Here is a 27,951-nt window from a genome sequence, read left to right as displayed (position 1 = left end):
CAGATTTGTCGTGCCCGTTGTCAAAGACTGTTTGGCCATAATCGCTCGCGAATGGTCAATATCTTGCCAATTTGAATGCAAAACATTTACATTCAGAAGGGCTTTGCCATAATCAAACTTTCAGCAAGATAGCACTCATTTAAACAAGCCCGTGGATCCGTTATCTAAACTCGACTATGCGCACCAATAATATGAAGATAAACTAACTGTTGATTTGGAAGCAAAAGGAAAAACGAATACTAAACAAATCATGTTATCAACAAGGTTTTGAGGAAAAACAAAAGAGGTGAGGAGCAATGAACCTCCTAAATTTGCAGCTGAATACATGATTCCGCAATATGAATTTTGAAAATGCTTTTGTGACAATCCTCAATTTTGGATACAATTAAATCTTTCTGAGCTGAATTTAAAGAACACACATTTGCCCATATTATTAGGTATATACTTTTTGATGTTGATTATTGGATCAAACTGGGCCAATAAGTTCTCTTATTTAGAGAATGGTTGCAATCTCAACAAGAGTTTGTGCAATCTCTCTATTTTGTTAAGACCACAAAAAAACATATTGGGTAAGGAAAGGCTCTCATTTCCGAACTTTTCTCGGCCTTTGCACAGTTTTAATAATAGGATTGCAATACATTTGAGCACCACAGTTATATCTTGATTAAGGGATCAACTTTTCGGAATGAAAGTTAGAACAACCAATGGAACTTACAAAAACGATGTAATGACATGTCTTTGAGAGATTCTAGTACAATATGCCAATCCACTTTTCTGTACGGCCAAGGCGGATGTACGTACAATATGCCAATCCACTTTATTTGATTCCGTTGTTTAGTGATATGTAAATGCAATGAACAAGCGCAAAATTTTAAGCTGATCCGACCATCTTTATAAATTTTAAATTATGCAGCTTGGTCAATACGTACTCACGACTTCATTAATCCAATCTCTTACTCGGTTTACTTGTCACCATCAAATGCAAGACTCGTTTTTTATTCTTTTTTCGTTTCTAACCCAAAAAATGGTATCATTCAGCACACCAGAGTGCGCTTTTTTGTAAAACCTCTTTTAAATATAGTCCCGATTGTTCCAAACTGATTTATGATGCATTTGAGTTACCTTTGTCCAAATCTTTCAAATTCTTGTGTATAATTAGTACGTCAGTGACACATTGCTCTGATTGCTGTTTTCGTTGAAGACATTTTAGAAAAAGATTATTTGGCTATCTTGTGTGGCACTCCTATTAATATTTCTAAAGCAATGTTTCAAAATGAGATTACCCTCGGTGGACTTGCCTTCGGAATTAGAAAATTGTCTGTGAACCTATCACTTTATGTTTTGCATTTAACAGTTGTAGCCCTGTCTCGATTTTTGCCATGAGTATCGTTGAGTGACCTCTAACGTGGAATGTCTTGAGGAAATATAGGGCTCGAATCAACCAATACAACTGTTTGACTTCCGAACTCATTTATATTCTGCTCAGGATTTGCTATAGACAAAAATTGGGACAAAATCATAGGCAGCAACGAAATGAACGTCACCTTTATTCAGTCCTTTAACATTAACAATCCAGAGTTTTGGTTGATTTTCCACCATCCGTTTGAATTCCTCTCTCTGCCGATTCAAAATTCACCTTAGAAAGTGGACCAATATTGTCGCAATCGATCATTATGATCTTGCTGCCTTTGCAATATCTAATTTGCCATTTGGTATTAAGGATAAAAAGAACCTAGTGAAGATCACATATGCAGATGATGCAAGGAAACGGTGTTTCATTGATCTCGTCACTCGCTCTGCGCCATTTATGTTTATTTAAGTTTTTGCTCATTAGCAGGCGTGACTGGCGAAAGCCAATAATGATTGAGAGGGGGGGGGAGGGGGCATCATTTCCTTGCCCACCCATCAACTATGGTAGACTTGTTGGGTTCCTGGCCACGATTTTACTTTACAATATCTCTAAACGTCAGTCCAAATGGCTCGGAATTCCAGTGTGTTTAGTCATCTGGTGATTTATTTCACAATTTTCTGTTTAGACTTCTGCTCAATTTTCGAGTCTCAGCAGGCGCACTTTCTGAATACTTCGCTTCAAAATGAAGCGATGAAAGAGTCCTGGCTTAGCGGATAAGCTTGAAAAAACATCCGATTCAATTACCCAGTTAGAGGCAATCTTTTCATTTATCTAATTTGACATTTGGACATGCCCTAAAGATTAGTTTCCTATGAGGGACACGTGATTTCAGATTAAGATTGCTAGATCCCGCATTGGTCTCCATGTCTGACATTTGCCTTCATCTGGAGTTTCTCAAACATTCGGTGTGAAATTGAGATCTCTTTCACAAGTCAACATGGATCATGTCGGGTGTACGGTACATTTTTTAGGTTGATCGACGGCTCCTGTCCGCAATGCATCTTCTACTGGATCTCTAGTCAATCTTTCTGTGTTCCAGGACTGATCCAATGATGCGAAACCTTAGTACTCCATATTCAGCCATGAATCGACGTGGAAGCTCTTCCTCAGGCATTGGGGCATCAGGCCCACCTCCTCTGGCTAGCTCGCAGCAAGCCCGATACAAGGGCCTGCTTTCAACCCCTGGTATGGTCAAATTTTCCGCTTGGAAACGGGAAACGGATATCCCAAGGTAAACAATAGCCATGGGAAAAATGGTTTGATCAGAACGGGAACAAGGGCGAATGTATTCCAGATTGTATTTCCACGACTTCCTATTGGCCAAGATCAAAGAAAAGGACCCGAACAAAGTCTGGTTGAAGGATGTGAGCTTAGGAAGGACCGAAACCTATGGTAGGGTGGCCGGAAGTGTCTCTAAAATTGCCAGTGGACTAACGAAATTGGGCTTTGGCAAACGGGATGTGGTGTGCATGTGCTGTTCCAATTACGTTGAGTACTGGCTCCTAGCTTTGGCGGCATGGAAATGCGGAGGTTGCGTGATGCCGGTTAACTGTGAGATTGACATGGATGTCTTGGAAGAGCAATTGACTGAGGCGAAACCCAAGGTGAGTTGAATGATGGTTTCCAGATATATATATATATATTTTAGTAAACAACAGCTATTTTATATTTAGATCGTTGTTTGTGATGACTTTAACTACGAAGACATCTTGGATGTTGTGGATGGTAACGAGCTCATCAAGCACGTCATTGTAATCGGCAGTGAAGGGAAAGCCCAAGGGTGTATTCCTGTCAAGTGAGTTCAGCTTTTGCACAAACCAACCAGCAATATACCAAAACTGCATACTAATGGTCGATTTCAATCTTTTAGCGACCTCTTTGAAGATGACGAGAAAACCCCTCCACCTCGGCTAGATCTCTCTTTGGACAACGATACCGTTTATCTCCCCTTTACATCGGCTTCTAGTGGCTATTCAGCGGGGATCATGCATACTCACAAGTCCTTAATGTCTTGGTTTTATTCTCCCGATGGCGCTGCCAATCATTATCTAGATCAAATGATGGGGGAAAACATAGCTTGCGGAAACTGGTTCTTCCATCTGTCTGGGTTCTACACAGTTGCCTTGGCAGCCATTTATGGAGTGTCCGTCTTCACTTTATCCGAGTACTCAGATACGGGATTCTTTGATTTAATCGTGGACAACAAAACTCAGACCGCCAATCTTTATCCTTGGCAGGTAAGCCTAAATACATGAAGCACAGGGTGTTGAGAAAGTAATGGACCGCCTACAGTTTTCCGGCGCCTTGAGTTGTTTTAAAAGTGCAATGATGTAGTAGTAAACCGTATTATTAGCACAAGAAAATAGGTCGCCATGACTTATTAACATTATTAGTTATAATATTGCAAGCCTTCAGAATCAGTTCCAGAAGACACTTGGTCAAAATCATATGGGTGGGGATTGACAGGTGGAATACAACTTATGCTAACTACTCTTTGGAACTCTCGAACTTGTTGCGAATGAACTCGAACGAGCATTTGGAACAAAATTGTGTGGCCTGGCCAAGCCCTAGAATTTGTCACCGCTTGAAATTCAATTTGCATTTCTAAATGACAACGCCCATAGGTTTCCAAATACTGACAATTTCCGATCTTTTAAAAAACAATCTGGTCAAATTGGTGTGCAGAAAGATTTGATGATGTTCTCGAATGAAATGAATAAAGATTGAACTTTTATATCATCATTAATTTTGATTACCAATTTAAATATTATTAAAAAAACTACGGGGTGGTCCATTTCTTTCGATTCACCCCATACATTCATTTTTCCCCTAGGTGGTTCCTGCGATTGCTCGCTTTTTTAACCCAGATCTCAATCGGAGCTACATAAAAGAACGATATGTTGTTTTTTCCCCACAGATTCGTCTATTGTCCCAATCAAAGTCTATCACCAAATACGACATGTCTTGCCTGAAGTCCATCACCACCTCAGGTGGTGTTCTGTCCTCCACCATTCGCATAGAACTACTGGAGCGGTTTCCCAACGTGAAGTATGTCCGGGAAGCCTATGGACTCAATGAATGTGGTCTAGTAACCCTGACTTATCCCCGAGAGAAGAAGAACTCTGTCACAACCGCCAAGGCTCTGGAGACTCCCAACGACCATGTCATGCCTGTGGGATTGCCTAATATGTACACTCAAATCAAGATCATCAGTCGTCAGAGCAATGAGAATGTGGGAGGGCATGATGAGCAAGGCGAGATTTGCATCAAATCACCGCAAACCTTCGTCGGATACTTGAACGAGGACAACAAACACGTGAGTCGATTCAAATTTGAATGCCTTCAAACCAGCTTCCACTCCATTTTTCCTGCATGAGCACGGATCTCAAGGCCAAGGAATAATTGAAGCACAATCATTCTTAAGCTCTGGCCATCCATCATCTTTGGGAGGCGATTTAATCTCAAGGCTTGCCCCTTAAAAAGCTGCCATCAGGGCCCAGCTCGGGGCTTTTGGAGGCTCAAAATTACTCGCTGAAGACTTTATCCTGACCCCCTCCCCTGCTCACTCCCACGCCAGGATTTACTGACCCATGGTCCAGCATAAATCAGCTTTGACCTGGCTTGCTCTGGCCGTCCCCTCTTACCCACTACCCCACTACCACCAACTTTGCTGAAGGCTTTGTTCCGATTTTAAGCAGGGTGGGCCCAATTCAGACAAACAATGGACCATCACTTTGAACTTGACATCCTGCTTTTGTACAGGACTCATTTCTTGCTCCTCTCCCATTCGTCTAGCTTCTTGATGCCGAGGGCTTCTTTCACACCGGTGACTTAGGCTACTATGATTCCCAAGGGGTGATATATTACGTCGAGAAAATCGAGAACTTGATTCATTTCTGGATGTACGAAGTGGCCCCGAATATCTTGGAATCTCGACTCCTGGGCTCGAGCAATATTGTGGACGCTGCGGTGGTCGGAATCCCCAACAAAGAGAACGGAGAGGTAAGGCTACACCACGTGCAATCCGAAAGATGAGACTAATTCGGCTTTTTCATATTGGGATTTATGGCAAATCCTGGCCTTCTTTCCCCAAGCGCTCATTTAGGACAAAACCGCCCCCCCCCTTTCCTTTTCCCGAAAAAACCTTAGTTCTGCAGCTTGCGGGAAAGGCCACGCAAATACTTGATTGCGCGGAAAATACGTCTCCAATTTGAAGCATTGCAAGGATTACTGCAGTGCCCAAGCTAAAACGAGCACTTGCATGCATGCACACATGAACTTCTGCAGAAGCAAATTCCATCTTAATGTAGTACTACTTTCCAATTCAGTCAGTCTCTAGCATAAGTTGTTGCAAAAAAAAAGACCAGCTATGCGTGTATATGTGTGGCATTTATGGGACCCAAAGGGGCCCTCTCCATTCTTGAAATGAACTTGTAAATGCATATGAACATGGACCTCTCTTATGGCACCGACAATTGCACAACAAAATACTTTCACTCACTTAGGTGGTAGCACTCGCAGAGTTTGGCACTGATGGACACTCACATTTTTGTAAACGAGAACTACCTCAACCACCTCATCAATTGAGACAGCCCTTGGATTTCAAGTTGGTGGTTATTTCATACTGACATCACGTCAACAAGAAGGGAACAAAGTGTTCCAAGTATATCCACACGTGGGAAAGAAGGAGAGACAAAACTTATGTGGTCCAACCTCACTACAAACACCTAGATTGTGGACTTATACGAAAAATAAGTTTGATAGTAGGCGTTTATTTCTGTCGTCCCAGCTCCATCAAACAGCTTAGAGTGTTTGGCCTTGGACAATGGTGGTTGGCTAATTATAGGTTCAAAGATTTTTACCACGCCTTGGCACGAAAATCTTGAATTCCAAGTTGATTCGTTGCGAAGAGAGGGCCCACAAAAATGCCAGGCCCAAAGTGAAGCAAATTCAAATTTCATGTCCTGACTTGCTTGCTTCCAACCCAAGGTCCCTCGAGCATTTGTGGTCCTCCGTCCCGGTTTCGAGGAGACTGAAGAGAATCTCACCAATCTCATCGAATCTCGTCTTCAAGATCACGAGCGGATCCGAGGTGGTCTCTATTTCATTCAGAACATACCCAGAGATGAGAACTGGAAGGTGATGAAGGATGTCCTAAAGAATTATGAACCCCTTTCAATGGAGGAGGTAAATCATTCCCTGGGGAACAAGTTTTCAAGTTCCAAAGTTCTTGCGAGGAAATGGAAAAAAGCGACCTCTTATTATTTATGATGGATCTCTTGTTCCAGCTTAACAAACAAACTGAGTCCGAGTGGAACATTCCCGCCGATGACCAGAGCGTGACACCTTCCAAAGTGAGTTCGAGCTTGGGAAAATCCCCGAAAACCGCCAAAAAGGTGGTCAAACAACTGGAAAAACAACCCAATGGATCTTTTATGGCCAGTCCCGAGGAAGAATGTCCCAGCCCGAGAACCAAACGCTCGGCCAAGAAAATTTCGCTCGAGGTGCCCAATGATCCCCAGGTAAAAGGCTGACAAAATATGATTGTCAGGCAATGAATTGTTGAATGATTGTCAGGATATATTTGGCATGAGGAATCGGTCCCGACGGGGTTCAATGGATTGCATTCTGGAAGACAAGCCCTCCGCAGGTGCCGTGGGTGGAGCATGGAAAGGACCTCAAGCAGCATCAACCACGGGGACCGCAGGTGGCAAAAGACGCCCCTCAGAGTCACGTCGGGTTTCTGGAGGAGCTGTTAGAGCGGGTGGATCCCGCCGAGGTTCGAATGCCGATCTGCCAGTCACTCCACTATCCGGCAGTGCCGCAACTGACGCGGCCGGCAACATCAGCTACTGGATGAAAGTCTTTGTCCACCCTCAAGTAAGAAAATGATCCTCTCAAATTCTCACTTCTTGGGAGTGACCTATACCTCTTTTTTTTCTTCATCCTCTTTGATAGACTCTGGAACAAGTCGTCATGTCCCATCCAGCTGTGGACGATTGCTCCGTCCAGGCGTTCCATGTGGATGGCATTGGGGATCTCCCTCGAGCTTTCGTCGTTCTGAAAACCGGTTATGAGGCCACAGCTGAGGAGATCCTTCAATTTGCTCACTCACGCTTGGCTCACACGGATCATTTGCGAGGTGGGATCGTGTTTGCCGAGAAATTACCCAAGGATGGAAGCGGCAAGCTCATGTGCAACGTGGACAAACTCAGCCAAGATGCAATTGCCGTGGACACCCAATTTATCAAACAACAACCCAAAGTGAAGGTAGCGTGAGTGGGACATATACCTGTAGTAGATTACTACAGTCAATAGTTGGACCCTTCTGGCTGATTTCTTGGTTCTTTTCGGTTCCAGCTCTGACTTGGCGATTGACAGTGTTGTGTACACTAAGACAACGAGACTTGTTTATTGATAATTCACTTTGAAATCCCCACTTTCTCTCCTTCTCCTCCTTCTACGCCATTCAACTTATAAGATCTTAATGGTAATGTACAATGTAAGGGCTGAACATCAATTCTTTTCCTGACTAACCATGAATCTGCTGCTTTTTTCTTAAAAAAATCACTCACCAAAACTTACCATCAGTCAAATGCACAATCGAGAATATTTAATGAGAAATAAACGGAATGATGAGATAAATAGCTACTGGTTTGTTTATTGTTGACTTAGAAATGACTCGTATAGCAGTAATTATGCGTTACCGTAATGGGTGTATATCTCTATTCGATTAATTAGATCTTCGTAAGGTGTAATAACACACATAAGGGGGCTCGATAAATAGCGTTCAAATCCAAATCAATGTTTGTTCAAGTGTACAATACTTTTAGTCCAAACAAATTGGCCCAAAATTAACAGAAAACATTCAACATTTCACTTTTCCAAATGATCAATCAAAACCACTCTCGTCACACCATGCCCGTTCCAAAACGGGACAAACAGCAATCCTGCTTGCGAAAATTCGAACGAAAGACATCAAAGATCAGAGAGAGCTCTTTCTCTCTCTCTCTCTCTTTCTGAACGAGGGTCTTTTCCACCCGCGTCGTTTTCAGCCATACTTGGCGTTCCTTCCGGGCGCTTGCCATTGGAATTTGAAAGTACGGTGGTATCTTTGGGAGCCATTCGATGACCACTAAGCCAGACTTGGTCGATGTGGATTCTTTTTCGCCCCTCCTCACCGCAACCATTCATGAGAGATGGGTGAGAGACCATTGAAAATTCCTCGCTCCTTTCTTCCTTCGTTCCCCCCGTGAGGCTGAAGTGGAATTGGGAAAGTGGAACATTTTGCAAAATATGATGGCATGTAATAACAATCGACTGGCGGCGGGGTCCCTCTCCTCACTCTGCAGGCTCGCCTCAAAACTTTAATTCCGCATTGAACATGGGTAGAAAGAAGGAGGGGAAGCGTTGACCCAATTATTTGGTGTTCCAAATTCCATTCCCTTCATGGGCATGTGTAGAGTGAGTGAGTGAGTGAGTGAGTGGATGTGGCAATGAAATTAGTATTGCACCAATCTGACTCGCTTATTTTTGAGTGGTGGTCTTTTGATGTGCCTTTCAGTGGACAAGACTTTTTGGTTTAGTCACACACGCTCTCGTGACAAGCAATGTCGGGGTTTTTCATTACTCTGAGTTCTTTGAGCTTTTGAGTTCATCTGCCCACACAATGTCAAAGCCATTCAATGAGCAGTGGGACGGCAAATGGCTTTCGGCTCTGACGAAATCAGCACCAACGACCTGCAAGCAATAGGATTTCACTTCTTCCCAAGGTCAAATGAGAGACGATGTAGCCTGGTGTTATTGTTCAAGTTTAATCTTGAGCTTTCCAATACTTCCCAGAGGAATGACGGCGACCTTCCCAAAGGCTCAAAAGCCATTTTTATTGGAAGCCATTGTCCATGGCCGGTCCTCTGGAAGTCCTAGCCGTAATAGCGACTTGACAAACAGTGTGACGAGGAATCTAAGCCTCTTAAGGACAGCCATTTCTCAAACGTGATTGAGTCAACAAAATGAAAGTGTCAGAGTGGTCAAGAGGGGAGTGAGTGGAGGAGGGACGAGCAATCTAATTCCAGAGCTGCTCGAGCCACCGCACATCAAGAGGTTATTTTGAGATTTCGGTCGCAACATTATTGGACTCTTTAAGGCCGGCGGAGTCCACCAGTCAGGCTTCTTTCCACTCTTGGTCGCAGGAGTTTTCCCACTATGATCAACACTTTTTTTTCTTCCTTTTTTATCACCGACTGTCGTTGACATTTTCAGTGGAGTTTAGGATGTCGCCATATTTCTTCTGCTCTACTTCGTCGGTCCAGATACGTCCAGTAAGTGCATTCATTGGGTTCAACACCACAACCCTGACGGGAAGTCATTTCTTCTTGGATATCGATTTATGTCTTTGGTGTCACTGGCCTGAACTCTTTTTCTGGCCTCTTCAACGACCTGTGGAAGCATTTAACAGTGGTGAAAAGCGTGGAATTAGCTGGCCAAAAGAAGGGGGGTGGGTAGGTGCTGGAAGGGCGTCAAGAACATCAATAACTTTTCTTGTGGTCACCTTGATGTCTAGTGTCACGCCAAAGGTGGGAGTCTCTTTCCCGTGTACTCGTCCCTCTCTCTGAGGTCTTGGTGCCAAAACTTGGCAAAATAACTCCAGAACCAACCTCCAACACTTTCGTCATGCCACTGGACCAAAGGTAGTAAGCATGTCAAGAAGACCATAATTGATCATCAGTGAAAAACCTTGTTTGCACTGTTTGGGAAGCTTGCAAGCTCACCAAAAGAAGCCAGAGGACAGAAAGAGAATGAAACGACGGGAGATGTCACATTTTCCCCTGGACTTTTCTTTGTCGAAAACGCTTGACAGGTCCGGTAGATTGATGATGATATGCGATCAAAACTTAATCGCTTCTTGGAATTCACCCGCTGGCCTTTCCTTTCTATATCCCACTATTGTTGTCCTCATGATCATCTTATGATGGATGTCAGGGTTGCCAAGGTCAGGAGCAACAGAACAACAGTTCTGAATGAATCAACAAGGACAAGGCTCCTCCACTGCCTTGAATACTCGGCTCAGAGAGTTCTCCTAAAGTAGAATAACACGCTCAACGTTATTACAGAACATGATGTAATGGATTCTCGATTATTAGTAATTTGTAGACAACTAGCCAGTCTCTTTGGTTGGCTGGTTGGCTGCCAATACAATTTGTTTAATTAGTGGTTCGCAGGAATGTAATTACTTGACACCTGTGACTAATATGCTCCTCCCTCTTCTTACTACATCACGAGAGCTTCAAAAGGCCATAGACAATTTGACAGCGAAGAGACCATTCTTTGTACAAATCCTATCTTTGAAAGGCCACAAACACGCCCATTGAACAATGACAGCCCTTGAGACAATCTGACACATTGAAGACGTGGGCCTTCAAATGCAAGGAAGGATATAAATCTGGCTCAAGACTCTCGATAGCGTTGACAAAATTCAAATCCAAGACACAAAACAGTTCTAAACAAAACCAATTATCAAAAACCGTTACATACAACAAGCATATCATGAATCTTTAACAAATATCAGAAACAATGAACAACTCGTTTTCCTTTTCGTTTTTGTTTGCTTTGTTGTTTCAAGATAATGTCTCAATTGCGCCACGCCACAAATTAGAAACATTATTTTTCTTTCTTCTTGAAAACTTAAATTCCTTTTAAATGCAATCTTGAATATTCATCATATTATGTTTTGGACCAGCATCTGAAAATTATTTTAAAGAAAAATAAATCGAGCTTAAATTACGCGGTCTCTGAGTGACTACGTGAAAAAAAGCACCAACGTACGACAAGTCCCTTGTGCATGTTTGTTTATTTGTTCCGCTTTGGTTCATTACCATCCAAGATGGTAATCCAGGGGGTCATTATTTCGATGGCATGAATCGTCTTCAAGACCTCTTTGTTTATGCCAGGCTTGTTAGCTTAGCTGGACGAGTGGCCTTAAAACAGTCTTTATGAGCCAAAAGCTCGTCAGTAAATGAATGAAGGCGTTTGGCATTTTGTTTTGTTCCATTTCAGGTGGAAGCCATGTTTAGAGAATGGGGCTATGAATAAATCATTCGGGCCTCCACTGAGGGCCCTCTCATTGCTCTAACCGGCGAAGGGGGCGGTGGAGGAAAAACCCCATACCCAGGATTTTGATGGGAGGAACATTAATTGTGGCTAAGTAGAATTACGTGTGCCTTCCTATTAACTATCAAGGGAATGCTTGGCGGGAGAAGCAAAAACGTGTCACTGTTTTTTGCAGGCTTGGCAGAAAAAAAACTTGGAAAACACATTTTTAAGACAGGTGGAACAAGTTATCTTGCTCCTCACATCGTCACTGTTTGCCATCGAAAGGTTGCCCTGATTCTACCTTGAATTGCAACTTGAAAGTCAAATCGAGACTCACCATTGACCACGTGTAACGACACCTTGGCCGAATGAAGGTTGGCGGGTTGACACGTGTAATTTCCGGCGTCTGACTTTACCACATGCGAGATGGTGAAAGTTCCTATACTGGAGTCCCTGGTGGGCGTTTCATAGCGTGGGAATCGACGCCCTGAACTCACCACCATTTTATCGTTGTGGTACCTGTAAAAGATCGAATGGATTGGACACGCGTGTGAGGTTTTGATTGGATCGCGGAGCAATCTATTCATACACACACGGGATGTCTCAATAGTAAGTGGATCCAGGACAAGGTCAAATGGATAGGAAAGCATTGATACTGTGTGTGTGTGTGTTGGAGGCCAAAAAAAATAGATTTCGAATGGGAGAGAGTTTGTCTGTTTTCGATTGGTGTTCCCGGGAACCCTGCTGTACCGTACATCCGAGAGTTTGTCTGTTTTCGATTGGTGTTCCCGGGAACCCGAAGGACAAAAGAAACAGGATCATCGTTTTTTCGACGTATGCAATACGTTGACGGTGATTGATTGCGGTCTGTCTCAAAAGTTGAAGATTACTTTATTACAGTACTCCGTTCGTGGAACAGGGCAGTGCGAATCTACCAAAGAGGTGATCTACTAACAAGGAACTGTCCGTATTCTGGGCTCGTATGATAGCTTGTTGGTAGAAAGCCGATGCCTTCCTTATCGAGTGAGCCTTTTTCAAGGCACCGCACGTGTGTATAGTGTCGGCATTGGAAGAGAAGAAAACTCACCAAACAATAAATGATGGATGTTCCACCGCTTGGGAAACCACACATTTCAATTGGACCTCGCTTCCAGCTTGGACGTGGATGTCTTTATTGCCAATGATGCGGACTTTGGGAACTAGAGCAGAGAGAAGGTCGAGAAAAACTATTAGCTAGCGTCGGTGGTCGTCTTATCAGATGGTTCTACTCGAAACCACATACTACGATGCACTCAAACTGGAATTCTATTGGGAATCTCGCCAAGGTCACGGCGTGTGGGCCACGCTTCGACGGAAAAGTTGGATGGGTAATTAGGTCCACGCCCACATTTCAAAAGGGATATAGGAATCTCGTTTCAAAAAAACTTTGCTATGGTCATGGATATTTTTCGCTCATACGGAGAACTGGTGCAACAAAGGGTGCCAAGCAGGCAGCTTTGAGAGGGACGTGGAACCATGGGGGAAACTTTGAGGTTCCTTCAACTTGAATGTCTGAGAATATTTTGGAACAAAAACTCGTGTGAGTTATGACAGAAAAGTTAGTGTTGAAGGAGGAGGAAGAGAGGGATCCTCAAAGTCCTTTTTGGAACATGTTGAAACCGGGTGGAACAACTAATTTATGAGAATTGGATTAAACAGACTGCTCAAGGACAAATTGAGACGAACTTTCCATCGCGGTAGGCAGCTCTCTCCTGCCTTGCTCGTAACTAGATCAAGCGTGCACAACATGGAACATTCAAAAATGGAATGGGAACACACAAAAATCTATTAGTGCGATTTTTCCCGTCCTTTTTGCACTACTTGCACGTTGAAAATGTCCTGAGACCATAGTTCATCTAAAGCCAAGGAGCAGCCATTTGAAACTTGGGGACACGTGCTCAATGGCTCTTCGACAATGACCTAATTCGCCTACGCCCATGGATGGTTCCAGGTTCACATAAAATGTGTTCCAAGCGAGCAAGAATCCCGTTGTCCCGCTTGCACGGATGCACTTCTTTTTCGAAGCTTCGTTGTCAGATCTTAAATTAATAAATGTCCCCAGGTGATTCCGAATGCTCCACATTGGTCCCCCGTTAGTTCCATGCGTCTCTACCGTATTATTTGAAACCACTTCCAGAGCGTGCAAATTTGACTTTAGAAGGACAAACATGGCATTTCCAGCACTCATTCTTCTCTCTTTTTGCTCAGGTTTCCTCCCCTTTCCATCGATCACGAACCCTGAGTCTTTTTACCTTGAACTAAATGCCCAACATATGGTATGGATTTGAAACAGGTTGGACCATCCAGATTGGATGGAGGGTGCTCGGACTAATCCGCGGCCTCGTTTTAGTCTGCTGCCTTATTGTTTTACCGATCGATTTTTGACGGGACTTACCCACAACAGCCAGGTTGAAAAAGTGCATTTTCTTGGGCGACGTCGACACCTGACATTCGTAACTCCCAGCATCTCGAGGTTGGACATATCTGCAAAAAGGCCGAGGATTCAATCCAATAAGAAACTTTTTCCTCGCACTGAATGCACCACCGACCGATTTAATGAAATGGTTTTGGGGGAATCATTTATGTTCTGGGAAAAAATAGTTTGGACGAACCATTGCTCTTGATAAGGACGAAAAGATGCTAGCATTGGTTACCGAGCTCTGGGCTTAGAAGATTCCTTGCAAAATTAGTTTTACGAGGAATGCCCCAATTTGAAAGAAATGGCCAAACAAAAACATCTTTCCTGTTAGAGATAACGTCTACAAAACAAGTACATCCTCTTAACAGTCTATGTGAGGTATCTAAATTAAAAAAGGCAACTTAATTTAACAAGTTCTTTGACAAGCCAATGGCAGGGATTTGTCCCTTTTACAATATCGAATACCTCAAGTTTGTGCATTCAAAACTGACGGAGAATATGCGCTATACGGATTGATGAACAAAACAAGACGAAAAAGTTAGGAAAAATGGACTATTTCAATGAAAACTTTGCATAACAATATGAGTGCTTTAAAAGTAGAACCCAAATCAAACAGCAAAAACATAACATGTAGATGGACTTGTCGAAAATTCTTTTGACTATTCATTTCAATTCACTATGAACAGCCAACCTATGCAGTATCTAGTGGTCTTGGGCTTCAATCATTAATTAAAGTAGACTTGTTTGATTTGAAATTGAATTCAGATGAGATGGCCATGTCATCTAAACACACTTGAACAAGAAACTTATGTTTTATGCTTCTAACTGAAATATCGTTCTATAAGGTAACCTAAATAGCCTAGATCTTTCAAAGACTCCATAAATTTAATCGCGTGTTAAATGATTGATGCCATTGGCCTTATCTCTGGATCGAGTAAACCCGAGGTTTCTGTGCATTGGATTGTTATAAAATGAGAAAGTGTAGTAACAATCGATCACAAAAATGAAGACCTTTAAAATGTGTGTGTGTGCGCGCATGTGCGAGGTAATTGATACTTTTGAATCCCATTTATCAAACCACCGCTTAAAAATCCAATTTGGCGCAATGGATCATTACTATTGCGCGGCCTCCCCAAACAACTAATTCGACCACTCATGTTAGCCGAAACGGAACGAAACCGTTATTGTTTATTTTTTGAAGTAATCAACGGCCTTAATGAATGGCATGTGGAACGAGAGAGAATCATTTCCGGGAACCAGATCTGTGATCTCCATTATTCTTCATCAACGCCATTCTCGTTCATGGTTGAACCTTCATCACGATTCTCATTAAGAGCACAATCAAAACCAAGATCGCTGTACTTTACTGTCCTCATCAAAAGCAGAGATCTTGATCTTATCGGTTGGCAAACTTAAACTGAAGCATCCGATGATGATGCAACGTCTTTATGCAACTTTTTCACACCCTTTAGGTTTCGTCCTTATCAATTGTAAATCATAATTATTACTTACTTGATTTGTAAAGTCCACGTGCTGCTATCTGGATTATAAAGCGACGAGAAACGCTCGTCTACTATGAAAACATCGCGATCGGAAGTAAGAATATGAGTATCTCGATTGCGAATCCAAGATACCTGCATGAGGAAAAGAAAAAAAAAAGGTCGAACATTTTGCAACGCCATCTACTATTAAGTTTAGGTGAGCTTCTGACCGATTTGTTCCCCAAATTATGAACTGTACAAGGGAGGTATGCCGTCCCTCCCAATTGGACGGTGAGGTTGCGTGGGAGATCCGAAGCGAACATGGGTTCTTTTTCTGGGTCGTTGATCAACTCCATGGTTTGTGGACCACTCCTGTGCAATGAGTTTTGGTAGTGATGTTGATGTCTTGAGCGGATACCCTCGGCGCCATCTGAAAAAAGAGAAAAACTTACATTCAGATTTTGTCTAAAAAACTAGCTCTTATGTTGGGAAGGGTCTTTTTCTTTCTCATGCCTTCGGGCAATGCAATAGACGTCTTTTTGCTGGAATGACAAATTCTAGTCACGCGTCTTGAGAACATGACATTTGCCTTCAAAAATCATCCTCCATACTCTACTTAATTCATTTTTAGCTTTGTCCAGAAAAAAGGGCTCACTTAAAAAGTGCAGTATCCATTTCCAACGTTTTTGCTTGCTAGCAACAAATGGCCGATGTGAGTTCTCGCATTTTTCGCTCCTTTGGGAGTTCTTCGAGCTGATGACTAACGCACGAGAATGATTTTCTAATCTGCTCATATTTCTCCCTTGAGCACATGGCACTACTTTGGAACAACGTTGCCATTCGACACACACTGAGATGAAACACAGAGCTACTAGACAAACGCGGGACTGGAGACAACATAAGCCATTCAGTATTGATCCTTTGAACCCACAGATGTGCCAAATCCCTAGATAATTGTAATTTACGAAGTGTGTTGATTTAGAGCCAGGTTTTTTAGCACGAGCATATGAGGAGTTACAATTGAGAAATTGCTTCTATATTTTGCACAAGTGAGCTTGACGTTTGTAAAGATCCATGGTATCGGTTCACGTAAGATCAAAGTGAGTTCATAAAAAAAGAATATGTGATTACTAAGAATCACTTGATATTCTAAGACATGTTCTTCAATTTCATCAGTACAAGGAATGGAACCTTTTGAAGCTGTAATAAATATACCTTGGAATCTTGAAATCTCGGAATCTCATCTACCCACCCACTTGAACTCAATGGATATTGGGCTAGAAATACCACCTCCTGTGCAATGTTCGCCATTTGGAATTTTTACCACACCTTTTACACACGCCTATGAATTACTTTACTGTTGTGCAAGATCTGTCTCGGATATACTGACTGCATTTGGTCTTTTCCGGCGTACGAATGCTCCCTTTCATTGTGAACATAGTAAACGTAGAGTATAGTTACACATACATACAATTCTAATAACGAGTTTTGTACTCTCTTGAAAGACCTTTTCGAAGTCGTGGAACGTATGTTGAGAGTGGAAATTCACCGTACAATACGAAATTAAAGCCAACTATCCTGGGATTCTCCATGTTACTGACTCTGACTGATCTGGAACGTAAAAGAATCACGAACTTCGAAGTGAAAATGGAGTTTCAATCCAATGTCACAATGAGAACAAACTTTTCTTGTGCTTGGATCAGACATGGACTTGGAATGGGGCATTGAGATGCACAAGATCGGCCAAGGTGTGCATATGTTCCTACAATCTCCGAACATGAGGTTAAGTATGAATCTAGTGCAAGCTTCAAAAATGTGTCACTAAGCTGTTGTGAATACCTTGCCATTTCTTGACGCTTTTAATTAATTTGTCAAAGATTTCAATGTTCGCAACCAGGTTCCATCGTTATTTCAACGGAAATACCATCAAAGTTATTGCAAAGCCTTCTTCAGGGTGACGATGATTTTCGTTCTAAAAGGTGTGGAGTGTGACCATAGAGCTGGTAACAAAATGACAAGAAGTGTGATTGCCATAAGCATTATGGCGCAATTGATTCTTGCGAACAAAAATAACACCTGGAGGCAAAGGTATCACTTGTGCCCAAATCTCAAAACCTTCACAATGAGAAACTGTCTATATTCAAATAACTAAGTTCCTGCGCCTCAAATTGTGTTCATCCTCTTTTTGGGAGATACATCAACAGAAAGTGCCGCAAAGAGCGAGAGAAAGCAAGAGGGTTGACGGGTTAACAACGGGCTTATGTATATTTTGCCAAATTGAAGACGTTGTATGGCCCTCCCAGGGGCTGGAGGCAAATGGCGGTCCCTCCATGAAGTTTTCATTAGGCCCATTTGCCTCCAACTAGGCCCTGATGAAATGAAGAATTTTTCAGCCTTTACGACATGAAGCTTACGAGTGAGTGAGAACCTCTTGGGACTCTTTCGAACAGACATGATGAGCTCCTGTCCAACTCGTCGTCTGCATGGCCTTGAAATCATGAGGAAAAGGGTTAAATTTGTTTAAGTCGAAATTCCTTAGCGTCTGAAATTGCCTCTTCAGGCATATAAAAGTCTCGTTTTTACATTTTCTGACGGGAATGACTCAAGACAAGATGGGCTTGCCAGTCCTATGGAAACAGATGGCATTCATAAAAAGTGAATTCGTCAGCTAGAACCTCCGGGCTACATTTGAACAACTGCAATTCAATTATGAGCAAACGGCCTCAAACACATGAAGCCTTCTTTCATGTCAATCTCTCTCCAAGGTTCCAGCCGAGATGCTAACTGGAATTCTCATTTCCTCAAGTACACACAAAAATACGATGCAAATGTGCAAGCAAAAGATGTATTTTGAGAACAATGAAAAATTCAAAGTGAGCCAAATATTGTAGGTAGTCTTGTGAACTCAATCTGACAATCCCGAGGACACAGGGAATGACTTAACAAGATTTTCATATTCCATTTGCCTTTGTCTGATCTTGACAGGAACGATCCCATTGTCATAAATCATTCCCCATTACCTACCTATCCTCATGTACAGTGGTGGTGGTAATAGTAGTAGTCATGTAGTCCTAGTACGGAGGTGCCGTGCACATCCAAGAAGACGTCCCTTTCCCTCCCTCCCCTTTTTCCTCCCTGCCTTCGCACCAAAAGCCATCCAGGGAGGGCTTAAAGTGCGCCCCTAGATATGGTTATCTTTATTCCAATGGTCGGGAAAAAATCCTTCACACCCCCATAATCGCAATGGGGTTCCATCGAGAGCAAGGGGATTCGGAACAATGAGGCTTTTGCGAGGAAGAGGAGGATCACCGAAGGAACACATTATGAACCGGGGGAAAGGAATATGAATGAGACGACAACCTGTGTTTATGCACTGACATCACATTCCACCATTTTAACGGGAGGTAATAGCGACGTGGAGCATCACATGGGTTTGAAAGGCAATGGTAATAAGAATCTTAGAATGAGGAACAACTATATTTCTTCCTTTATGTGGCATCACATCCACTGGCGACGGCTGTCGTCAAAGAGTCTGTCCTCCCTCGTCCTCTTCCTGTTCTTTTTGCAGCTCTCCGGACGGGGAAATGAGTCCTCATTAGCCGATGCTTCTCGAAAACTCAGTGGGTAAAGTTTGACACCGCTGAGGAACTTGAGAAAAACGGACTTCCAGCTTTTTCCTTATGTAAATCCCGGGAAAGAATCAGATCAAAACGGACTTGATCTCGTTTCATAACGGATGCGCTAAGAAGACGGAATTTCCGAACGGGAATGATTAAATCTAAATTAAGTGTGGATTCAATTCAAAGTGAGTGTAAACTATGGCGTTTGTAAGTCTCCCTCATTGATAAACATCAACAAGAAATATGCCTAATTTGCCAATCAATTCTTTTTAACCAGCAACTTTGACGTGCGCTCATCTCTGGGGGTGCTTGTTCCAGTAATAAAACATGGCTGGTACCCCGAAGCAAAATGTGTTCTTGTCTGCCAAAAGAACACTCTTGTCTTGCTAGCGCCAAGGATTTGCATATAGGAATATCGACCGTGAATGAGAAATATATACATTATACAGGTTTTCAGGATATCCCATGATTCATCACCTCCAAACAACCTAAAATATGTAGCTTCGGATTTCGAGTTTCTACACAGGATCTTGTTACAGGAAAATTACTCTGCGAGAAAAAAGATCCATTCCATAGAGAAGGGAAGGTCATGCTTGGTCCATCTCTTTGCTTTACTCTACCTGCACTGTAAACCTTTATAGCTGCCCTCTCTTGCTTGCCTGTCTCTGTGTGTCGGGACCAGAAGTGGTGCATTAGATTTTCTGCTCTTATTGAAGGATCATAATAACAATCAACCAGTCTAATTGCTATGCCGACAGCTTCACCCACCTACCTAACGTCACTCACCACGGTCTCGAGATCCTTGAGCTAATTAAATTGCCACCAGAGCTCAATCCCCGAGGAGAACTGGAAGTCGGGGCGAACTTTCTCGTTCCGCCACTTGGTTCAAGATTTTTCCCGACCCTTTCTAGCTTTCTCTCATTTGAAGAAGGCACGACAGGTCTCCATAGGGCTCTGAATCTTGAGGATCCAGGAAAAAATGATTATGGCGAAAAACAATATCGCTCTCTCATGGACCTTCCCACCTAAATAGAACAGGTTCCATATGACACATAATTGAGTCGAATGGGCAATACTTTAAACTGTCCGTTTTGATGACTGGTTGAGAAAAGATTCAGTTGTCCATGACATAAAAGTAAACAAACGATATGGTTAACATTGCTTAAAAATATGATTCATGGAACATTCATTGTCATTTTCAACTTCCACGATCCTCAGCAAATGGTTGAACGCAATGCAATGATTGGTTTCTCACAAAAAGCTCCTCGAAGAAACCGAACAATTAGAGACAGCATTCGGCAATAAAATTACGGACCATGGGTTCACATACCTCTTACTGGGACATCAAATCGAGTACAGAATGTTTTACTTATCAACAAAAATAGCCGCCCTGTACTATAGGGTTATTCAAGTTAAATCGCCTTAGGATATCGCTTGGAACGCAACCCGTCGATAATGGCCTTCGTAAGAACGACAGCAAGACATGGTTCTTCGAGTGCGGGAACTGCACACACTGGAATTCTTGTTTAAGGTCATTTTATGAAGCGGGCCCAAGTCGTAAAATTCCACCGTTAACTCGCTTCGATTTTTCGGGGTCATTGGTTTTTGCATGTTCCATCCAGTCTTCATTCCTAGACTTTCGTGGGAGTGGCCTTGCGACTCTGTAAGAAACTTTCCACTTCCCTTGAGCTCGATTCAGCTATTTGTCTTCCATCCTACGAAAGAGTCGTTCTGGAGGAAAAATATAAGATCAATTTTAAAGCCCGCTTGGCCTTGAAAGGACAGAAACCTGGCGTAATAATCCGGGGCCAAACTTTTGGGCTTGGCCTGTTAAAGGCCTTCATCGGGACATGACTCGAAGGTGAAGCCAATGAGTGCGTTACGATCCCAAAGGGGATCGAATATTCGATCGAGGGGAAATTTTAGTTTCCAAAAGTGTTTGTTATGGGGATGCACACATGAATACTAATGAATGTGGCCAAAGCATACATGAGCGTAGCTATTTAAACCCACAATCGGTTTTGTTCGTTCCATGTTATCGCCCATTCCATTAAGTTCAAGTTCATACAGTAGTAAAAAGGCTCACAAAGGGGGCCATTTACTTGATTAATTGAAGGCATTTGTTATCCTAGTGACCTGTCAATATCCATATCAGACAAAGGCTTTCCAAAAAGTGCATCGTCTAACTAATATCGTTATGGGACACAGCTATTGCAACATGGCAATTTAGTCTGGGTGTTAACATCATGAGCCGCCCTAAAATCGGACCATTTGTATTCCCGTTTACGAAAAAGCAGTGTCGTTTTAAATTTTGAGATTAAGCGAACAGAATATCAAGGCTGGGAGCGTCGTACTCACTCTGAGCTATCCCTCCTTTATGAATCTGTGTCAGGCTTTTTGTCCACCCTCTTTGTGAAAAAATTGAAAGAGTTGGTCCGATTTCCATTTTGTTCTTAATTAGTTTGGGGAGCGTACAGTTGAAGATAGAGTGCTCAGAGAGGGCGGGGCAACTGAACTTTTCATGTATCAATACTACAAACTTCCGGATGAGGCAAAAAGTACGTGTTCCACGACCTCCCCTCCAATGATAACCTCAGAAGCGGCTCGAGGGCAGGAGGGCCGAGGGTCGAGTGTTGAAAGCGGAAGAACTTCTTTTGGCATGGTTCATCGCCTCAGGATGATTAATCTCTTTGGCAAGGGCAATTCATATTTCGGGATCCAATACTCAGGGCTCAATTAGGACTGGCGGGGTGACCTTGATATCGGATTTCCATCAAACAAGCGAATATGAACGTGATTTTCGTTCGGGATAAGGAATGAGACTTGGCAGTTTCACGATCGGTGGAGTGCATTTGCATAAGCCTTGAGTCTTACTTGAGAGAGTCAAACAGCATTAAGCATTATAGCTGCGGTCTTTACGCACTCGGAGATGAGGACACGGCTTAAACACCCTGGTAGATATATTCAGCTTTTCTTGCGGATTAGACGAGTCATTCAAATAGCACCGTAAACTAACCAATGAAGCCCATTTCCTTCCCTCTTACGCGGCTGAGCTTGTACAAATATTTATGCTTGAGCTCCAACCTTCAGGAAGAGCAAATCAAGTGCCAGGCGAGTCTCATTACAACATCAAGGATAGAAACATTAAGACCAGTGAGTCCCATCCGGCTGGATTTGGACGAGGAATGTCTAGAATAGATAATTGTGTAAGAACAGTTGGCCTATTATCCGCCTCTAATTATTATTCTTCTCCATTCGCCTTTGTGACCATAAGGCCTGGATTTCAGTGGTCAACAGGCCCATAAAGCAAATCAAACCAAGGCCTAGAGCCCCTGCCTTCCATCTGATCTTGAGGGGCCAAGAGGCTGCCAGCATCGTATTCACGACTAAAGCTTTTTGTGGCAATCCAAAGAGTTTTGGTAATTGTGAGCAGACATGAATGGACCCAAAACTCTTTCCCAAACGATGCGAATATCGCTCTTGACAAGGCCAATGTATGCGTACATTTCGGGAAAAGAGCGATTGCTTTTCACGGACAGCGGCCTGGAAATAACTAATTTCCTCTTCGAATTAATTACCTTCATAATAGCTTGGAATTTTCCTTTGTTTCACTCAGTTCCTATTTGGAATGATGCTTTCAACGAAAGGAACAGGAAAGTTCTCAGAGTAGCATCTTCAGACTCTTGTATTCCAAGAGGCGATCATCATGATAGTCATTGGCTTTGTGGAATCATTGCCAAGTGAGCCAGGTTCAAAATTGAATTACTCGACAATCGAACGGGTGTTCATCATTTGAAGCAAAAGCAGATATTTTGCTTCAAAGCCATACACTCCACATAACAAAGGCAGTAAATGCAAGCCATCTTTTTTCGGCCGTTTTTCCACCACGAGCGAGATCAGCTTGAAATTGAAAGAATCCAGGTCACAAAAATTCGATTGAGGGATCCCAATCCAATCCAGTTTGGGATATGTAGATCCCTTCATTCCGGAACTTGATCTCAAGTCTGCTTTGGAACACGTCGGAGGACGAGGGGAGAAGGTGGCCTTCATGTGGAATTTTAAAGCCATTGACTAGTAGGTATCAACTCTAGAACCGCTTCCTGCATGGTTGCCATTCAAACCTAAGCTGATTGTGCACAGACCCAGGTCATACCAGAATCCAATCTGGGCCGAAGCCTTCTTTCCAGAGGCAGATTCATTTGAAATCAGATTCCCGCGTAATCTTCACTTTTGCCAATCCTGGTCTAATGAGCTGGCAGCCACTTTTGAAGCTTTAGGACCAAAAAAAGAGACCTTTGAAGCCAGAATACGCGTGTCAACTTGCCAGGAACTTTTGCAACACACTGACTTCACCGTTTCTAAAATCGTGGAAACTTGATTTCAAACTCGAAGTGAATGAATGGTTTTCCTGGGCTATGGAATCTCCATGTTTGGTTTTGAAGGTCCGATGAAAAAGAAAACGAGAGAAAGAAACAGAGCCAAGCCTGGCGGCTTGCCAACCATTCTTGATCCCTCATTAATCCAACTGCAGTCATGTGACCTCACCACCAAGAATTGAAGGTGAAGTCGTGGACAGGATATCCCCTCCCCCTTCGCTCTTTCTCTCTTCCCCTCTTCCCTTCTCCTCAGGATTCTCTTGGCTTCCAGACCACAATACCCACTGCCACAACCCAATGAACTCACCGAGGAGAGCCATTTAAATAAGGACTCAATGGAGATCATTCCCATACGAGAAAATGAGGTCTCAGTTGCTCGTACCCAGCGGATACAGTCGCCAAGATTTTAGGCGACCAATGAAACCTACACGTACTCGTCCCACATACTTTTCATGAAGATTGCACAAGGCCGTCCTTGAATGTAGGAGTGTGGTCTCGGGGGCTGCTTGTCAACTGAACGCGATGTGAGGTGGTCAAGGTCATGGGCCTCCCTTTCGATTGATCTCTCTTTCAAGAATTGATCAACAAGATCAATTGATGAAAACGATGTCGCGGAGTCTACCCGGATTATCCCCAAACGATCGCTCTCTTAGTTCGCACAGACGCACAAACTGGTGGGAGCTTGTCTCGAAGTTATTAATGACTTTGGGTAAAGAAGCTCACGAGTCAGCATTTTCCTCATGTCTGCCTCTCTTCTTGCTTCTACTTCTCAATCTCCTCCTCCTCGTCTTTCTCTTTCTCTCTCTCTCTCTCTGTCATTCTGCCCCGGATAGTAGTCCAGAAGCGATTAATTGGCGGCGATTTTCTAGTTCAAAAGCAATCTAGAAGGGTCGGAGTAGCTCTTTGGGTTGGAGTAGTATGTAATTGGAGCCACCATTCTCTTTAGTGAAACCGGGAAAGCATGAGGGAAAATTCATTTATCATGACGAGAACGAAGAAGAGCAAAGAAGCGAAAAATTGGAAAACCCTGAAACAGGGGGAGGAGGAATGGGACACCAAGCTGTTCTCGACTTTTCAGAGGAATTTCCAATTACACAGCATTAAAAGATCTCCCTCCTATCCCGAAATGTCGTTCATGTGATCACCAAAAAACTCTTGTTATTCCAAACCCAGATAGATAATCACCAGTCTTCTAGGTTTTCACTTTCTCTCTGGTTTCAAGGCCAAAAAAACTTGTTTTCCCATGAGTTCTTTTTTTATCCACCTTGTGCATTTCAAAGCCCAACAAACATATTCATTAATTACAGTTTGAGAACTGTGAGGATACACCCCTGGAAAAAAAACCTGTCACGGCCCAGCTTGAGAAAAAGAGTCCTGAACCAAAAAGGAGACTAGAATCCAATGAAAGCGCGCAACGTTTACATTTTCTGGTCGAAAAATGAAGATGAAAGCTTAGTTGAGAAAAGGTGGGAGTGTGTACTTACATAGTCTGGCAGGTTCCAAAAGCACCAAGGAACAAAGAATGAACACGCAGGATTGATACATGATGATGGAGTTGTCTCACTTATTCTTCTTTGTCTGGAGGGATGGCTCGAGAAGATCTCTTCAAATAAAAATGGAACCTTCAGACAGCGAACGAGCTTGGATATGGGGAATAAACACAAGTTTGAATTGCACTCATTCTGTCTCTGTAGAAAAAGGTTTCTTTTGTCTTTTCCGTTATTCTTCTTATGGTCTGCTCACCGCGGCGAAAAACGCAAAGGGGTTACAAAGTTCTTTTTTTGTTCTTCTTTATGAATGTTGTGGGCACTTTCTTTTCAGAGTTCGCGGGCTTTTTGCTTTGGCGGGAAAAATTCAGGGAGGCTCGACTTTCAGTAATTCAAGAGTCTTAAAAAGCCAGACAGTTGCAGCACGGCTATTCTGGTGCGTTCACTTTGGCTAGAATTAATTCGGTGGGCAAGGCTGATCTGTCTTGAACTGCACACACTTTGGGTGTTGTCGGATTAAGGGCGTGTTGAGCCTTTTTTTCGTTCCTCGTCAGGTTTCGGAGACACGGACGGAGTGGGAAGATTGGATTGAGTAGGATTTTCTGGTCCACGGATGAGGATATATCAGTGTGGTTCTTGTGTTTCTGGCCCAAGGTTGGGTTTCCCTTTCTCCGTGGTCTTCTTCTTCGTTTTCGTCTTCTTCCTTTAGAGTGAGACGAATTTCATGTCCCCTCGAGCTAGCGACACGTTTTTTGTGTCCAAATTGAGCCACATTTGGAAGACGATTCAATTTCTCACACACTTTCTCGTACTCTCTTTGAGGAGAGTGATTGCATCAATCTATCCGTCAGTCGGGCCACCAAATTGTCAAATCATTCAAGTCCTGAGAGAAAAGTGCCGTCCCCTTCGTCCCAATGACAAAAGAGAGATGGGTGTTGATGGGCAGGAATTGTTCCAAACTGTTTTATCAGTCACCTCGTCTTCTTCTCGTCCTTCGTTCTGTCTTTGGTTGGCGAGGAAAGAAATAAGTCAGAACTTCGGAGTGGTTCCCCCGAGAGAGGTCATTCCATTTCGTCTGCTACAACAAGTCTACGGCTCCATCCAGAGTTCGTGTACGTGTACAGGCAGCTGTCGGCCCAAAGTCACAAGGGCCGAAACTTGAACCTAGAAAGAGTCCGCTAGAGGAGCTAACCCAAATGAACCAAGCAAGCAAGCAACCAAGCAGCGAAGAGTGGAGTCGATCTCCAGAGGCTTTTAAAGGGTGATGTGTGCCGTCTGCTCTTGGCAACCCAACAAACCCAACCAACCTTAAAGAGGCTCGGGAACACAGGCACAAAAATTGCTGCTGCGAAGAAGGAGCTGAGAGAAAACGCGAAGAAGAAGCGGAAAAAAACTTTCGTCTTGGCAAAAGTTTTTTCTTCTTGACTGTGGTACCCGTACAAATTAATGGCTCGGACCCCTCCCCATCGTGTTTGGGTCACTGATAAATGTCGCTTGCATGAAATTTATGAACCGCCAATCGCGAATTCGAGCTATTACAGACCGCCCGTCTACCTATATAGGTTTTGGAACTCCGTCGAAATGAAAGGTACTCCGAATCGGTTCGCTCCTGGGTTTCCGTGGGTAGTTTTTCTTTCTTTGGGGGTTCGTCTTCAAAATAGCTTGATTGCCATTCCAGTTCCTGGCCAGAAAAAGTTCCTGTGTGAAACAACACCAACCCAATGCAGGTTTTTCCTGTTCTTCTATTCCACACTGATCCATAGAATGGTGGATCTCCTTGATGAAACTGACCTGTAAGTAGATAAAAAAGAAGATTGATGTGAGATAACTCTCTCTCTCCTTCTCTCTGTTCCCACGAAATGGAGAGAGAATGGACGAATTGTTGCGAGGATATCTCGACATACAATTAGTTTCGGACGATTGTCTTTCGAGTTTGAATTACTCTTTATCCGTGACAAAGCGAAAAAAGATGCCATCTTCTTTAAATTCTCCCATGTGCAAATGTTCCGTACCCTTAAAGACCCAAGTTCATAATTTCACATTTGGGCCAGCCTTGACTTCCTCGAGAATTTTCCCGATTAGGCTTGATAAGTATCTGGACCTGCCAGTCCACAGAGAACGTACGTACTTTCCCCCTACTCGTCTTAGGACATTAACATCCATACCATCTCCGAAAGTACTTCCAAAAGACCGCCAAACGAAAGGCCGACGTCGAGCCGAAAACTTTGAACTTGGAGAATCGGCCACTTACGAGAGTGATTTATAACTGATTCTTGATCAGGGTGGAAAAGGGAAACAGACCTGACCTCGGGCAAAGTAAGCTCAAGTTGCTGGAACAACTCTTTTATCTGACTATTGGGCATAGGCGGCATCGCGACAAGACCCTTGACCATGATCAGCGATTAAGAGATCCCTCCCCGGACCTGACCATATATTCGAAACAACTCTAAACCTCGATTCATTGTGGAAACGTATCCATCGATCTCGTTCAGCATCTAACTTGTAATAAATGACGTCTTTCTATTGTTTCGCAAAGCTAAATTTCCACCAAGACAAGCGCAATCTGCCGTTCTTTTGCGTCCATTTCGTCCTCTCCTCGTCAACCCACGTCTCAAGTGGGTCTTTGTGATGTAAAATGGTGCACTCATTCATTCGTTCGCTCACTCAGTCTACCCAGTATCACCATCAACAGCAACTTTATCTCGGGACCCGTCCAATGTGGATGTCGAAGCTTCAAAGAGAAGATTTATTTTATTCTCCGTGTCAAATGGTCTCGTCCACCGAGTTCCTTGGCTCCGTGCATTTTAGAACCAACCCTACATACTACATACGTACACTGTACGTACGTGGCACACTACACGGAGAGTACGCCCAACGACGAACTAGACAGATGGGCTCTAGAACTCCTTCGGTGTACTTGCAGGAACTGAGATATTGAAAATCTATTGTGCACCAAATGGACTTTTTTTCCTGCCTGTCCAGGACGTCTTCACAAGTGAAATGACAGTGATGAACCCGTGCTCCAG

At 43.2% G+C, this 27,951-nt stretch overlaps 3 protein-coding genes across 3 annotated transcripts in view; 2 read left to right on the top strand and 1 right to left on the bottom strand.

Annotated features, from left to right (window-relative positions):
- LOC131879559 (uncharacterized) overlaps nucleotides 1–1,397 on the top strand; it is a 1,901-nt gene extending 504 nt beyond the window's left edge. The window contains exon 3 of the mRNA XM_059225915.1: nucleotides 1,355–1,397. Coding sequence (XP_059081898.1) covers nucleotides 1,355–1,397 — 43 coding nt within the window. The remainder of the gene's footprint in view (nucleotides 1–1,354) is intronic.
- Nucleotides 1,398–2,450: 1,053 nt separating this feature from the next.
- Nucleotides 2,451–8,058, top strand: LOC131878861 (uncharacterized; the record flags this gene model as incomplete). Its single annotated transcript, XM_059224994.1, is given in 11 exon segments — nucleotides 2,451–2,642; nucleotides 2,706–3,015; nucleotides 3,085–3,206; nucleotides 3,282–3,648; nucleotides 4,329–4,727; nucleotides 5,207–5,413; nucleotides 6,401–6,598; nucleotides 6,700–6,933; nucleotides 6,989–7,291; nucleotides 7,370–7,681; nucleotides 7,772–8,058. Coding segments are annotated over 11 exon segments (2,640 nt in total). The 3' UTR covers nucleotides 7,778–8,058.
- On the bottom strand, nucleotides 8,048–26,615 carry LOC131878862 (lachesin-like). Its single transcript, XM_059224995.1, has 7 exons — nucleotides 24,923–26,615; nucleotides 15,673–15,872; nucleotides 15,474–15,595; nucleotides 13,938–14,026; nucleotides 12,591–12,702; nucleotides 11,841–12,022; nucleotides 8,048–10,490 (listed from the first exon to the last, which is right to left on the bottom strand). Exons 1-7 carry the CDS (start codon nucleotides 24,981–24,983, stop codon nucleotides 10,405–10,407), a joined length of 852 nt encoding a protein of 283 aa, XP_059080978.1. The 5' UTR covers nucleotides 24,984–26,615; the 3' UTR covers nucleotides 8,048–10,404.
- Between the last annotated feature and the right edge of the window lie 1,336 nt (nucleotides 26,616–27,951).

The sequence above is a fragment of the Tigriopus californicus genome, chromosome 4 (genome assembly GCF_007210705.1).
Source record: "Tigriopus californicus strain San Diego chromosome 4, Tcal_SD_v2.1, whole genome shotgun sequence".
NCBI lineage: Eukaryota > Metazoa > Arthropoda > Copepoda > Harpacticoida > Harpacticidae > Tigriopus > Tigriopus californicus.
This window is presented reverse-complemented; position numbering and strand designations above follow the sequence as displayed.